At 50.0% G+C, this 14,786-nt stretch overlaps 1 protein-coding gene across 6 annotated transcripts in view; it reads right to left on the reverse strand.

Annotated features, from left to right (window-relative positions):
- BPTF (bromodomain PHD finger transcription factor) overlaps positions 1–14,786 on the reverse strand; it is a 2,119,711-nt gene that overhangs the window by 905,004 nt on the left and 1,199,921 nt on the right. For 4 of the 6 annotated variants that reach the window (XM_069655024.1, XM_069655027.1, XM_069655023.1 and 1 more), the window contains exon 19: positions 3,030–3,188. The exons of the other annotated variants lie outside the window; for them this stretch is intronic. In XM_069655024.1, coding sequence (XP_069511125.1) covers positions 3,030–3,188 — 159 coding nt within the window. The remainder of the gene's footprint in view (positions 1–3,029; positions 3,189–14,786) is intronic. 6 annotated transcript variants of the gene reach the window in all.

A 14,786-nucleotide genomic window follows, 5' to 3' on the forward strand; every position in this document is an offset into this window, starting at 1 on the left:
GGAATCGTCAAGTACCTTTTTGACCCTACCTCTGTCCACGTTGTGGTGGCGTTTAGATCCCCAGTATGGGCGTCTTTCCGGTGATTTGAGTTCCTGGTTTCAAGTTTGAAGGTGCACTTATACAAGGGTGAACGTCATTTGGAACAATTAGGTCTTCTTTGTCCTGAAGATGGATTATGCTCTAATCCAAAACGCGTTGGCCATGTATTATCATATAAGGAGCCTTTTTGCATATATGTGAAAATAAAGAAAGCATGAGTATTCCCTGTACCCAGGGTAGCATTAACCCACAGTGTGGGTTTTCAATGTTTTGGGTTATGAACATTGTGAAAAGATTGGAAACAATGTTATGATGTTAACATGATATTTCAAGGGAATTGCTCTACATAAAATGACTTATGAGAAATATTCTGTCCTAGAACTGATTCTGTGTGTATAGGAGATGAATGTACCTACATGAGATCAAACTTTATTAGTTGAGATTAAGAATTACTTGTTTTTGGATCCTGTGTTGAGATCCTCTGTTTGAAAAATACCCGATTGGTTTTATTTATGTTGATTAAACTGAATGTGTCTATGAATCTCTTATGAATTGTTGAATACATACGGTGGTGTGCCAAGTGGGGCCAGTAACTAACTGGCTGAGTCCCTGCACCTATACTACCATACCTGTTGAGGGGGAGGCCTTGGTGGTAGAGGAGGAGGAGGAGTGGTCTGAACAACTGGTAGGGCCTGGACTGTAGGAGGGACCGCCCCCAGAACCAGCAGTGCCGGAAGAACAGGAGTACCACCAAGAGGAGGGGGCCGGTGGGTGCCACTTGCAGGATGACCTTCACTAAGAGACCCTTCATCTGAGGGGAACACATGAGGAAGAGGAAGTGCTCGAAGAAGCGGTCCTCGCAAGCCGCTGGGTTCCTAGGGGCCCAGCCCTCTGAGGTGCTGGGTCTCTGCTCCTGGTCAAAGCGCTAAGGCGACTCAGGTGTGTAGCCACAAGGTTGCGATGGGTAGATGTACCCCCGAGGAGACCAGATACCTGTACTGTACAATCCGCTGCCACTTCCCGAAGAAAGGGGACTGGGTTCTTCCTGCAAAACCCATTCAATGGGTGAGAGCACGGGCAGGCCTCGAGTTTGATCCAAGATGGCCACTGACCTGGCAGACTCTGTCGGGTGCCTCTCTGCCATCTTGAAACAATGGGAGGGCGCGAAGGCGGTTAGCCACGAAAGGCCTCAGTCATTGGAGGATACATCTTTGGTCTTGCACCTGAAGCGGACGCGTCTACCTCAGATCATTCTGGTAGGCCCTGAGCCTTCGGCCAGATGGCCAGTAGTGTCAACACCATGACTCATGACCCCAGAGCAAGCTCTGGTGGCTAGCCGCGCTGGATCATTCTATGGACTGACTCTTGGAGGTGGCACCCAACACTCCCTTACCCCTTGGGGTCTGAGAAAAGGACAAACTTGATCACCCTTCCGAGGACAGCTCGGTTGGGCCCCTGAGCCCCTCAGCTTGGGAGCTGGTAGCCTTAGAAGCCTAGGGCCTATAAGAACCTGAATCTGAGGAACCCTGTCAGTGGGAACCCCGGGGAAGGAGCCGCTGCGCTGCAGAGTCGTGCTGAACCGAGGGCCTACCTTGTCTTGACGAGAGGTTCTGGAGACACCTTAAGGTCGGGCAGAGAAGTGTAGAAGATCTCCCTCCACTGCGACAACCGATTCATCAATGCTCTGTGACGAGAGCGCTGTAAACTGCACATGCGTCCCAGAGGTGGTCGAGCCGAAGAAACTCAAGTGCATGGCGGTCCGAGGCCGGGAACGAGGGGTCGCATGAGGCATATCTCTTGCAAACTCCTGTGGCCGACATACACCGGGGGAGGCGAGGCACCGAAGGGAGGTTAAAGAAGATTGAAAAACAAAACAGGGAGCAAGCGGAAAGCTAAAAAAGACTCTGCGCTGGCTGCCAGGTTGATACCGTCCGTGTGGAAAAGGCGACTGAGGTAAGGTGCCGGAGGGCGGATCCTTGGCAAGGGTTCCCACGCCAGAGACCACTGTCACACCCCCACGTTATACTAAATTTAAAGGAGAAGCTCAATTTTTCACTGCCAAAGATTCTGGTACCATCCCGATGTTGGGGGATGCCCCACAAGGATGGAGGAAAGGGGATTGGACGTAGCAGTACGTCTTTACTTAACGAAGTCAGATCAGGTGTAAAACAAAAGCAAAAGATTAGGGGGTTTCCTGGATGTCGATGAAGGGAATGCAGCAAAAAGAAAATGCATGCTGACCCGAACACCCATATATTTAATATATCTTAAAGGACTTTCCCTATTGAATATTATAATATGCTTACTATAACTAACCACACTGCTCGACTCCATTCCTCAGAGTGCTTGCTTGCCTGCTCCACTGCATTTACCACTGGGAGAATCAGGTGCACTTAAGGGACACCCAGTTGTCCAGTCGCAGGCTGACTCCTCCCATATCCCACACAACGGGGCAGGAATGAATCTCCCAAACCTGAATCAAGCTTAAGGACTAAGATCTCTATCTTTCAGCTGTGTTGTATTCTCAAGATGAGCATTAGAACACCTAATGAAACTTACAAATAACACCCAGCCTCAGTGCTGAAGTTATTACTGACCTATCAACCAGTACAACAAGGAATGATGTGCATAACATGTGCTTTAGGAGTTGCTTTGACACTTACTAAAACTCAAAATATAAAAAAGGTACTTAAGGAAATGAAAAGTCAACTAAAATGGCCCGGCTGATAGGGAAAAGTGAAGGTGGGAGCTCGGAAGGACAGCAAAAGTTAATGGGTAATATCACTCAAAGTTATGCCAGCAATACTAGATATCTCTGGTATTACCCGATGCTCAAACTAGAGAAAAGGGTTCCAAATATTAGCTGTTTGTGCTTCATAGAAAATGGTAAATATCGATAATTATGATCACTACATTGCTGGTCAAGCATAGAGTCAATGGGACTGAATGTTAACAGCCTGTTTCTTTTTTACCTCTTTACAATCAATACCTTGAGTTGCTGGCACATTGAGAGCGACGATTTTGCTGTTGGCTGGGATAGGAAGTTTGGTAAGCACTTTCCCTGCCATGGTCACTGGAGTGCTCGTTATCTGGAAGGTCTGGCCAGTACCGGCAACTGTGGTAGCGGTTGTGACCACTGTGCTTGAAGCTACAAAGAAGAGAACACACATGCTCACCGAAGTTCCTCAAAACATCAGTGTTTAAAATCATTCGTCAGCTCAAAAATTTTGAATCATGAAATACATGGGATTGTAAGAAATACTGCCCAGTACTACAAAGTAAACCTATTTATGTTGAGCCAAAGAACTATCAAAAATCTAAGAAAAGGTCCAGGAATAATTAAGACTACATTCTTAAGTGTTGTTCTCCAGCATTGATATTTACCAGAGATTCACTTGCCTTTTTGACTATTCCTTACAACCAATTTCACAACAAATTCAAAAAAGTACTCACAAAGCTAATAGGTCTGGCTTTTCTTTACATAGTGCTTCGAGAATGATACAATGTAACACTAAGCGAAAAATTAAGTGTTACTCACCGGAGTGACTAACGTGCTCCTAGTCCATAGTCCCCTTTCCTCCATCCTGTATGGTTGTCCGTCGCGAGGGACGGGAACGGAACATCTTTTCCACCAGGAAAATAAATTTCCCCTGTAAATTTACGGGCACGTGGGGGCGTGGCCCCGGGAGTGTGGGCTCCCTTAATCCTGCCCACCCGCGCCACACCTTTGACGCATCAGCTGTATTACACTAACATCACTGGTTTTATTATAGGGGGATGGATGGTGGGACGTATGGAGGAAAGAGGGCTATGGAATAGGAGTATGTTAGTCACTCCGGTGAGTAACAATTACTCCTACGTCCCGACCCCTTTCCTCCATCCTGTATGGGCGATTACAACTGACAACGTCCTGGGGAGGAGAACATGACCCTCTAGCCAAATCGATTACACAGCACTGCTTGGCCGATTGCTGCATCTGCCTTGGCACTGGCCAAGGGAACGTGGCGCTGGAACGCGACTGCGGTCACCTTGACTTTGACTGCATGCGCATGTATGCCCTGCAGTGGATCCTTACGTTGAACCTTGTATGCCGCCTGGATCGCTGCTGCCATTCATCGAGCTATGGATTCCTTGGAGGCTTGCTGCACAGGCCTGGAGCCTCCAAATGTTACAAAAAAAGTGCGTCCGTCTTGCAGGTGCCCTTCGTTCTGCCAGATAGTTTTTCAATACTGCTGACATCCAAACAGTGGAGCGTTTTCTCTGCGTCTTCCTTGGGGTCCTGGAAGAATGTGGGGAGCACAATCTTCTCGTTTATATGAAAGAATGATACCACCTTTGTAAGGAACTTTGCGTACGTGCAAAGCACAACCTTGTCTTTGTGAAATCTAGTGTATGGCTCTGAGGTGACTAACGCCTGGATCTCACTCACTCTACGAGCTGAAGTAAGACCACTTAGCACTGCTGAGGTCCCAAACGGGATGCATGCGTTTGACTGCAGGATACAGCCTGGTCAGGGATGACAGGTGTTTTTTCACTACGGGATTGGCCGAAGACAGGAGAGTGAGTTCCTGTATGCGCCAAGAGCTGCCAGGTAGGTCCAGCAGGTATTGACCTGGCAAGATGGGCTGAGAATGAAAAGAGAATAGGACTTGGTCCCGGGTGCATGTCAGTAGATTCACCCCATTTTCCTTAGCCCAAAAACAGAATCTCGTCCATTTGCTTTTGTACTGCTTGCGCGTAGCTCGACTTCTGGCACTTTGAATGATCTCCAGATTGTCGCTAGACAACTGAAGGTGCTGGAGGGTTAGCTGCTCAGGAACCAGACCGCTAGGGCTAGCCTCTCCGGGGAGGGGTGTAGCACTGCACCTCCCTGCTGCACTAGTGGAGGGCCCTTGCCGAGGGGACGTACCATCTTCGGCTGGGTTGACAGCTGTTGCAGTGACGTGTCAGCCAGCGAGGCGCTATGAGGATTATCTTCAAGTTCCTGGAGTTCCTGATCTTGCTCACCATCTTGTGCACCAGCGATATTGGGTGGGAATGCATATGCCCACATCCTTTCACAGGGTACCTGGAGTGCATCCCCTAAAGAGTTGCATCCCCTTCCTCCCTAGGACGCAAATTGCTGACAAGTCCGGTTGTTTACTGTCGCAAATAGATCTGTGGTGGAGTGGCCGCATCTGCTGAACACTTCCTGGAGTACTCTCCTATTCACTTGCCACTCGTAAATGACGGCGGCCAGTCGACTGAGTCGGTCTGCTTCAGGTTGGATTATCCCGGAAGGTGAACCAGCGAGATCCACTCCTGCTGACTGATAGCCCATTCCCAGATTTCTAGGGTTAGCAAGCACAGCTGCAGGGATCTGATGCCCCCCGTTTGTTGATATAGTACATGCAGGTCGTGTTGTCTGTCTGAATTCACACAAACCTGCCATTGATGGTCGGGAGAAAGGACATAAGTTCCAGCCAGTTGATGTGATTCTGTGGGTCAGTCTGGGTCCAGAGCCCATGCATGGGGTGCGTTCCCTGAGTCGCTCCCTCCCAGAGTGGCTCCCCACCCATGAAGGCAGGAGTCTGTGGTAATGGTGTACTCTATGGGGGGTGGACGGAACGGTGTGCCCACCAAGATGTTCTCCTCCAACTGCCACCATTTGGGATTGTGGTCCAGATGGTGCAGCATGGAGATCTGGGCCACCTGATGGCCCGACTCCTGACCCCAGGAATCCGCAAAATGCAACTGAAGCCTCCTCATGCAGTGTCTGGTGTACGGAACCGCCAGGAGGCATGCTGCCAGAAGGTGTTGATACCACCAGGCCATGGTGATTGACCTGCTGCGGAAATGGGAGACTGCCCTCTGAATCGCAGTAACTTTGTCACCCATGTGGAATACCCTCTGCTGCTGTGTCTCCCACAACAGGTCCAGAAACACCAGTGTCTGTGTAGGGATGTGCTGAGATTTCTGGTAGTTGATTGAAAACCACAGGTCGAATAGGGTGATGAGCCTGTCCGTTGAGGCTCAAACCTGCGCTGGAGACGAGGCCCTGACTAACCAGTCATCGAGATACCAATAGACCTGCAGCCCCTCTGACCTGAGGAGAGCTGCCACCGCATTCATGAGCCTTGTGAAGACTCTCTGAGCTGAATTTAACAAAAACGGCAGAACCTTGTGCTGGAAATGCAGGCCCATGACCCGGAACGTGAGGAAGGCCTGATGAGGCTGCACAATAGGAACGTGGAGATACACGTCCTTCAGGCCCAGGGAGAACATCCAGTCTCCCCCCACACAGTGTCTCTGCTATGAGAGCTGGCGTCCCCATCTTGAACTTGTGCAGGGGTAGGTAAAGATTGAGGGAGGACAAATTTAACACCACTCGCAGGTCCGCCGGTTCTTCTTTTAAACAACAAAGATGCAGGAGTAAAAGACATGCCCCTACTGGGGGCGAGGGACCTCCTTTACCACCTCACTCCCTAAAAGAGAGCGAACCTCTGCTAGGAGTGATTGCGTACTGATCTGTGGGAGAGGGGCAAAACTCGGGATAGGAGAAGGAGAGGAAGAGATAACTGGAAGCCCCAGGACATAACTGAGATGACCTATGCATCCGCAAACTTTGTCTGCCAAACTTGACTTTGCAGGGCCAGCCTGCACCCAACCGGGGTGCTGCGGACCTGACACGAATTGTCATTCTTTCTTCTGGTCAGATGCTGATGAGTGGGAGGGGGACTGGAAGAACCCTTACTTGAGGGTTTGTGGTGTTTTCGCCTGTGCTGACTGTTAGATCCGTCAGGCTGCCTGGTTTTGTGTTCCTGAAACCCGCAAAAACTACCCCCCTTGTCTGAGCGAGCCTATGCCTATGTGAAAGGCTTCGCTGCTGGCTTGGTAAGGATCGCGAGCCACTTGGCTGTCGAGAGCTGCTCTTCTTCATGTCAAACTCTTATCAGTTGTTAAGTGGAAAAGATCACCCCCTTCGAACGGAAGGCCCAGGATTCTATCCTGAACATCCAGGTTGAACCTGGTGCTTTTAGCCAGGTTGTGTGCCTCATGTTCAGTGCCAGACAGATCGCTCCGTTAGCCGTGTCGATGAGGCCTACCGTGGCCTCCATAATGTCCTGTGCCAGATTTCGGTGTCCTGCACCAGGGCTGCTAGAGCCTCAGGAACGGGCTGCTGCAGAGGCGGGAGCATGGGGTGGGCTGCACGGGTGAAGCCAGATGTAACATGTCCTTGATGATGCCCCTGAGAATGGAGCCCATTTGTGGAGATCACATGAGAGACATGAATTTGTCGAAAAACCTGTCCTCACAGGCTGGCTGAGCTTGATCCTGCACCAGAGGCAAATACTACCGCTGCCTCCCCAGCTCTTGTCCGTACATGCGGTCACTGTACCTGGAACCAGAGATGTTGGTGTATGACGTGGTCCAGGTGACAGGTGTCATTGGTACCCAGTCTGCCCTTGGAGTAAAACTTCTCCTCTGTTGATGACCTGTCTGGCGGACCTCCGCACTTGCCGGTGTGGGTTCCCGCCCTTGATGATCGGGAGTGGCAGCCATCTTGTCTCGTGCCGCCGCCATTTTGTCCGTGCCTTGAGCACGTGGAGCTGTAGCCGGGGTGTTCCTGGGCTTGGCCTGCATGCCTGTCTGCATCGGCTCTGCCCCGCCCTGCACCTCAGGTGTACACCCGGTAGGCTTGGTCTCCTCAGCCTCGAGGCCAGTAGTGCTGGCCGTACGTATAGGCCCCCTCGGGTAAGGACCCCTCTAGAAGAGTCCTGGTAGTAGTAGAGCTCACAGGTCCCTCGGCTGTGGAACCGGTAGGACCCTTGGAACTCTCGGACGTGAGGCCGGTAGCTGCGTGAGCCTCGGTGGTTCCTGAACCGGTGCGAGGGTCAGATTGACCTCTCCCACCAGAGGGCTTCCCCGGGAAGTAGTCGCCTTTGCGGTGCTTTGGAAAATAAGGCACCTACCTTCTTTGTCTTCCTCCGGACGTAGTCCTTGATTTTCTGTGGAGGAGTCCTGTTTAACAGCTCTCTCCAACGCACGAGCCAGTGTTTAAGCGACCTGGGCGTGAGAGAAAACATTGCACGATGGGCACCTGCTAAAGCCAGTCGAAGCCGACATGAGCCGGGGACAAACAAGGGCACCGGTGGACGGTGTTCCCAGTATCTGTAAAAGAATAAGAAACTAAAAGATTTCGGGTAAAGTGCGTGGAATTACGAGGCTTGAGGCCTCACCCAGGAGAACTGGTGGTATCGGTCCATTCCCGTCGACACGGAAAATGGGACTGAGGTGTGGCGCTGGTGGGCAGGGTTAAGGGAGCTTGAGCTCCCAGGGCCGCACTCCCATGCGCAAGTAAATTTAAAGTGGAAATGTCTTTCTTGTAGAAAAGAGGTTCCGTTCGCGTCTCTCGCGAGGCATGCCCATACAGGATGGAGGAAAGGGTACGAGACATAGGAGTACTATGAATTCTAGTAGCACAGAAAATGAGTGACAAGAGTCAGTGATGGCAGACTGGACAGTTGGTATCCAGCATAACAAGATAGTTGGAAAGTAAATATTCTAGTTCATATTCTTTCAGTACATTGGCCAAGTCAAGATGTAATTTATATCTCAATGTTAGCTGCTGTTACAGGTTAGATGAACTTGAAAAATGCAGAATCAATTTTCAGTTCAAGTAAGTGATTAAAAACAGTGCATCTTTGCGAAGCAGTTTGTGGCTCATGTTAGACATCAGAAAGGTTGAAAAGCGAAGATTCGAATGTCTTCAGCACAGTGTATTTTAAGAGATGTACTATACATCCAATTTCAAAGAATTAGCAAGGATGAAAAATATAGATTCCAGTTCAGGTCTTTGAGTAGCACAACAGTGCTTTGTGGAACCAATTATTTGGCATGCACATGCAAACTCACTATGACTACTGATAAAGTAACCTTGCAAGACACCTGAAACTTTAAATCCTAAACTGAAACCCTATCCCAACATTTCTATTTCTAATAGAGACTTATCCCCCAGATCTCATCTTAGATATTTGTTTCAGCATCCGCGGTCATCGGAAAACATTTTGCGCTGCAGGGGGCACAGTGTGGCACCAATGACTCGCTGGCTCTGAAATAGAAGCCAGAACTCATTTATATAGTGGGCTTGACTAGCAGCTTCTGTGAGAAGATGGTAGGCTCTTGTGCTCCTTTGGCAACAGACCCTTAAGTACAACCTTGGGGATAAGAAATACTGAGCAGTTTGGGCAAAGTTGGATGGAAATGGTGCGACCTTCTGATCAAACGCAGGAGCACAAGCCCCCCCTAATTGCGCTTCATTCGGAGCAGACGCCACACGTAACTAAAGATGATTGGCTCAACACTGTTGATGTGTCGGGCAGAGGGGTGTTGCCTAGGGCCAGGAGGGCCATCTGCTCCAGACACTAAGAGTAATGAATGATCTTGTGAAAGCCATCCAATGATTCGCATCAATATTTATTAAAGCTATCGGACAGTATGAGCCACAGCTTGTTGGATCTTTACCCTGCTTCAGGAATACCACTAATTTAGCTTAATCCAAGGACTTCGTGATGCCCCCTACCACCTGAAAGGAATTATATAATTGCGTTAAGTGTGGGGCAAGAGCAGATCGATATTTCTTGTAGAAGGTGGCCATGAAGCCATCAGGGATAGGTTCGGGGGTAGGTTCCCGATTGATACGCAAATTTCCTATTATGTGATATCCCTGTCTAATGTTACTTTGTCTTCATCTGCAAGAGTCAGCAGTTCTTTCGTGCTTAGATACGCCTTTTGTGGGCACCCTTGAGGTATGCCTGAGGTGTAAAGATCCCCCTAAAAGGGCTCAAATCACTTTAGAATTCCCTCTGTGTCCACCACGTCCCCCCCGTTCTGTCCCTAATTTTCAAGATTGTCTGGGACGCTCCCCTCTAAGTTGCCCCGCCAAGAGTCTCCCCGCTCTTTTCCCCCTCAAATAGTACCTCTGCTTCGCATTAAGGAGACTCGTCTCAGCATTTTTGGCCTTCAGCAGATCTAGCTGGCATCCGATTGCCCTACAGATTTTCAGCGTGGTTCTCGTTGGGAAATGTCCCATTTTAGGCATAATATCTTTAAGTTGTGATTCCAATTTTTCTTCCAGTCTCCTATTCCGTTTGTCCCTGGAGGCTTTGAGAGCAATCAATTCTCCCCTTATAACTGATTTGAAAGCGTCCCACCAGATCCCCAGGGAGATGTCAGGCATGCCGTTGTCCTGAACGTAGGACCAAAATTTCCCCTCCACCATCTCAGGCATGACTGGGTCCCCCAGTATCCAATCCGGGAGGGACCAATGCCAGAGCCCCCTTCTGTACTTGCATCGTGTCTATCGTCGCACTCTGGGTGGCATGGTCAGACAGTGCACCGGACTTGCCCCGCTAACCGGGTAGACGGCCAAATGTAGTCTTTGTGAGATAGAGTCCTATGGACGAGTGAATAGTATGTGTGTCCCGTTTCTGAGCACCTACATGTGCGCCAGACATCCACCAGCCCCATTCCCTTGAATTTCTCTTTGTTATTGAGGTGGTGTGCCCTGGTTTGTATGCCCCGCCCTGCTATGATCTGCTCCCCAGTACCCATGCCACATGCAAATCTCCAATCAAAATGACGTATTCCCCTGTCATTCCTTCCTGTTCTGCCATTGTCATCCTGAGAAACCCATCCTGTCTGGAGTTCAATGCAAATACCATCACTAGGGTAAACGGGTCTGTGTTAATGCAGAATATGACAAAAATGTATCTCCCTTGTTTGTCCCCCTTCGACTCTAGGACCACCACATTGGGCACCACATTGGGCATGTGCTTGAAAGCTATCAGGGTCCCTGCCATGTTGTCTTTCGCATTTGCCTGGTAGACATGGGGATACATCTGCAATCAGAACCTCGTTTTGTCTTGCATACAAATGTGGGTCTCTTTGAGCCAAAGGCTTAGCAAGGTGGGACTATAGCCCCGGATCCTTTGGTTGTAGCCCGGATGGAGATCAGTGAGCTACAAACAAAGACTAGCCCCGAACATGCTACTACTGGCCCGCTGCACACTTCGATCTGAGTAACAATAATACACAGACACAGCACAGGGAGATTCAGGCAGCAACGTTCACAAATAAGATAGATCCCATTTAATGTATTTAATCAATAAATTAAATGGTAAACCGAACGAAACACACAATCGTCGCTGCCTCCTCCTGGCCTGCAACTATCCGTGCCATCCGTGGCTGCGATTGCACGTTGTGGGGTATGGGAGCGCCTGAGCCTGAAATACACGTGCCCCAGCTCACTCACATGCGCAACTGCAGGTGAGAGATGCCTGTGCCTTGCCTGCCCAATGCTCTCTGCGAGCGAGCTGCCACCTGGTGTGCCCCACCCGGGCCTCATGTGAAGAATTTAATTTTGCAGAGCTGGCCCGGGCCCCATGCACACCTGCTTTGCTAATGCAATTGCTACAGGTAAGTCATATTTATATTATATTTACGTGCCCATTTAATGCAATGTGTTAAAGCCTGCATTCCATTTCCTATATAGAGCAGACATTTATAGGCAACTAGCTGGGGTACCCGGCGTTGCAGGTGTCCTGATCGAGTGGTGTCTCATGTGCCCTGGAGGATGTTGCTCTTGTCCTCTGGTCGGCAAGTCGTGCTGCTGTTTGTTGTTGCGTTTCAGAAGCTCTTGATATTGATTTTCACTTTGCATCAGATGGAGCATTTCCAAGTGTTGTTCGTTTTTTGTGCGGCATGTTTCAGTCACTAAACAGCTTCAGCACATTTGAGAAAGTGTCCAAGGAAGATTGATTGATTGGGCTCTCTTCTTGTGAATGAACTTAAGTAAACTGTAACCTTGCCATTTTGCATATTTAGAGTGGCGTGATAAAAAAAACTTTACATTTTAATAAACACTTTCGTACTGTATACAGTAGTAATACATTTCAGAGGAATAATCAACACATCGAACATTTTGCTTCAGACACTTTTCCAAATGTTGCCTTCTTCTAGTACCTACTGTAGTGAATCAGGGTAAGCATCAGTAAATTAGGGTGTCTACGGAGTTAATGTTTGGCATCCAAACAGACAACACTCTTGCCCCAGGCAAATGAGGAATCCATAAAAAATTTGGTAGCGGTGGGTTCAACGGTGTAGATTTGTATAACCGGACACACATACACACATACATACATTCGGCTTTACATATAAAGATTGAAATAGTGATGGGGTGCTAGTACTTGAATGCCAGCAGGGAAGTGATTGGAGGCGGGGGGACATTCTCACAGCACTCGTTAAGTGTGTGGTTTCAGACATGAAGAGAATTAACTGTGTGTAACATTGAAGCTGCACCATCCAGAACAGTATTTTTAATTAATGTGTAAAAATGTATGCTGCCCCCACACAAGTAAGTTTGCCCCTCCCCCACAGCCTCTGCACATAGACCTTCTCTCACAACATTTGGGTTAGCCCCCCCTGTCCCACCAAAAGAAAATGTTAGTCTAGCGTCATGCCTAACCACACCCCCAGTCCCTTATTGGCTTACCTGCCGTTAAGAGTGGGGGTAAGTGGGGTACGGACCAGACCACCAGGCTTTGTCAGGCCCGGCCGCAACAATGTCATGGCCTATTTCCCACTTGCCAGAAGGAGCCCTTTCTCCTGCCTTGACCCCACAGCCCGCTGCCTTAGTTGGGCTGAAAAGCCAATCAAACGCATCTCCCGGCTGACGAAATAAGCGAGGAACGAAGCCAGCGATGCTGAAGGAGAAAGGGGTGCCTCGGCTCTCATGTTGCTTTTAAGATCCTGGCCTAGAAGAGAGATGAGGCGGGAATAGGGGAGAAAATGGTGATGGTAGAATTGTGTCTGCAACCCCAAGCAAGACCCACCAGTAGCAGAAGCAGAGAGACGGCGTCGGAAAATATTTTAAGGCGCATTGCAAAGGAAGCTGCACATACGCATTACCTGAATCTACGGAGCTAGTATGGAAAGGAGAAGGAACAAGTTACTTACCTGTAACTGTTGTTCTCCAGCATGGGTCTGGCATGGATTCACATGCTCATGAATATTCCCCGTCGTCAGGCTGGGAATCCTCGGTAAAGAAAAAACCAGTATCAGTTTCGTTTCTGATCTGTCTTTCGTAGTAATAACCAATCACTGGTCTCTGCGTCATACTGACCACAGCCAATGACTGCCCTCTACCTAAGCACCGCCTCTGGCAGCCATCTTCAGATTTGGAAGCACGTGAAGTGGCAGTATGACCAAGTGAAGAGCCGCAGAGGGGTAGGCGGGAGGGTTCGCATGTGAATCCATGCCAGACCCATGCTGGAGAACAACAGTTACAGGTAAGTAACTTGTTCCTTCTCCAGCATGGGGTCTGGCATGGATTCACATGCTCATGAATAAAGAATACATAGCAGTACACACATGCACAACCACGGGAGGTGGCAAAGGCTCAACATTAAGCATCACATCAACTCAACATTAAGCATCTTACCTCCTCACCAGGCTCACCTCAGGCGAACAGGTTGCGCAGCACTGCTTGGCCGACCCTGGACTCCTCCCTGGAATCCCGGTCGACGCAGTAGAATTTCGTGAAGGTGTGCGTCGACCTCCACGTAGCAGCCCTGCATATGTCCAGCAGGGGCACACCAGATAGGAACGCCGTGGTAGCTGCGATCGCTCTGGTGGAATGGGCTCTCGGACGGCCAGGCAGCGGTCGGTTTGCCAACCGGTGACAGTACATGATACAGCCAGAGAGCCATCTGGAGATGGAAGCCTTCGAGAGAGCCTTCCCCTGATTGACAGGTCCAAAGTTCACAAAGAGTTGTGACGTCTTCCGAAACCCCTTCGTGCGGTCCACGTAGAACTTCAGCGCTCTAGCTACATCCAGCGAGTGCAAAGTCCTCTCAGCCGGCGACGAAGGCGACGGGAAGAACACAGGTAACACCAAGGGTTCGTTGAGATGGAAGTCCGACGGTACCTTGGGCATGAAGGAGGGGTGCGTCCTGAGCACTACCCTCGTGTCGTGGAAAGTCAAGTACGGGGCCTTGCAGGAAAGGGCCTGGATCTCTCCCACTCGTCGTGCGGAGGTGATGGCCACAAGAAAAGCTGTTTTCCACGATAGAAACTTCAACGGGGCCGAGTGCAGAGGCTCGAACGGAGGTCCCATGAGCTTGGTCAGCACCACGTTGAGCTCCCACGCCGGGGCCGGAGCCTTCACCGGCGGGAACGATCTGAACAGTCCCTTCATGAACTCTTTCACCAGACGATGAGACCACAAGGACGTCCGCCCCGTGGTTCTGGTGTATCGGGAGATCGCAGCAAGATGAATCTTGATGGACGCGTGTGCCAAACCAGCTTTGGCCAGCGTCAGCAGGTACGGCAGTACTTGGGGAGCCGTAATCCGTAGAGGGTTAATCTTCTGTGCGTGGCACCAGACAGAGAACCTCTTCCATTTGTGTCCGTAGCATTTAAGAGTCGAGGACGCCCTGGCCTTTGCAAGAACCTCTCTGCAATCGGCTGGTATGTCGTATCCTCCAAACTCTAGCGCTGCAGGAGCCAGGCCTGCAAGTTCAGCGACTTCGGGTCGTGGTGGAGGATGGCGCCTCCTTCCCTGGAGAGTAGATCCGCGTCCGCCGGCAGCTTGATCGGCGGGGACGCTGACAAGTCCAGAAGGTCCGGGAACCATATCTGCCTCGGCCACGCAGGTGCGACGAGGATCATCCTGCACCGTGACCTCTTGAGCTGGTTGACGAGCCGG

This window comes from Ambystoma mexicanum, chromosome 3q (assembly GCF_040938575.1).
Source record: "Ambystoma mexicanum isolate Mex_15411 chromosome 3q, UKY_AmexF1_1, whole genome shotgun sequence".
Classification (NCBI taxonomy): domain Eukaryota; kingdom Metazoa; phylum Chordata; class Amphibia; order Caudata; family Ambystomatidae; genus Ambystoma; species Ambystoma mexicanum.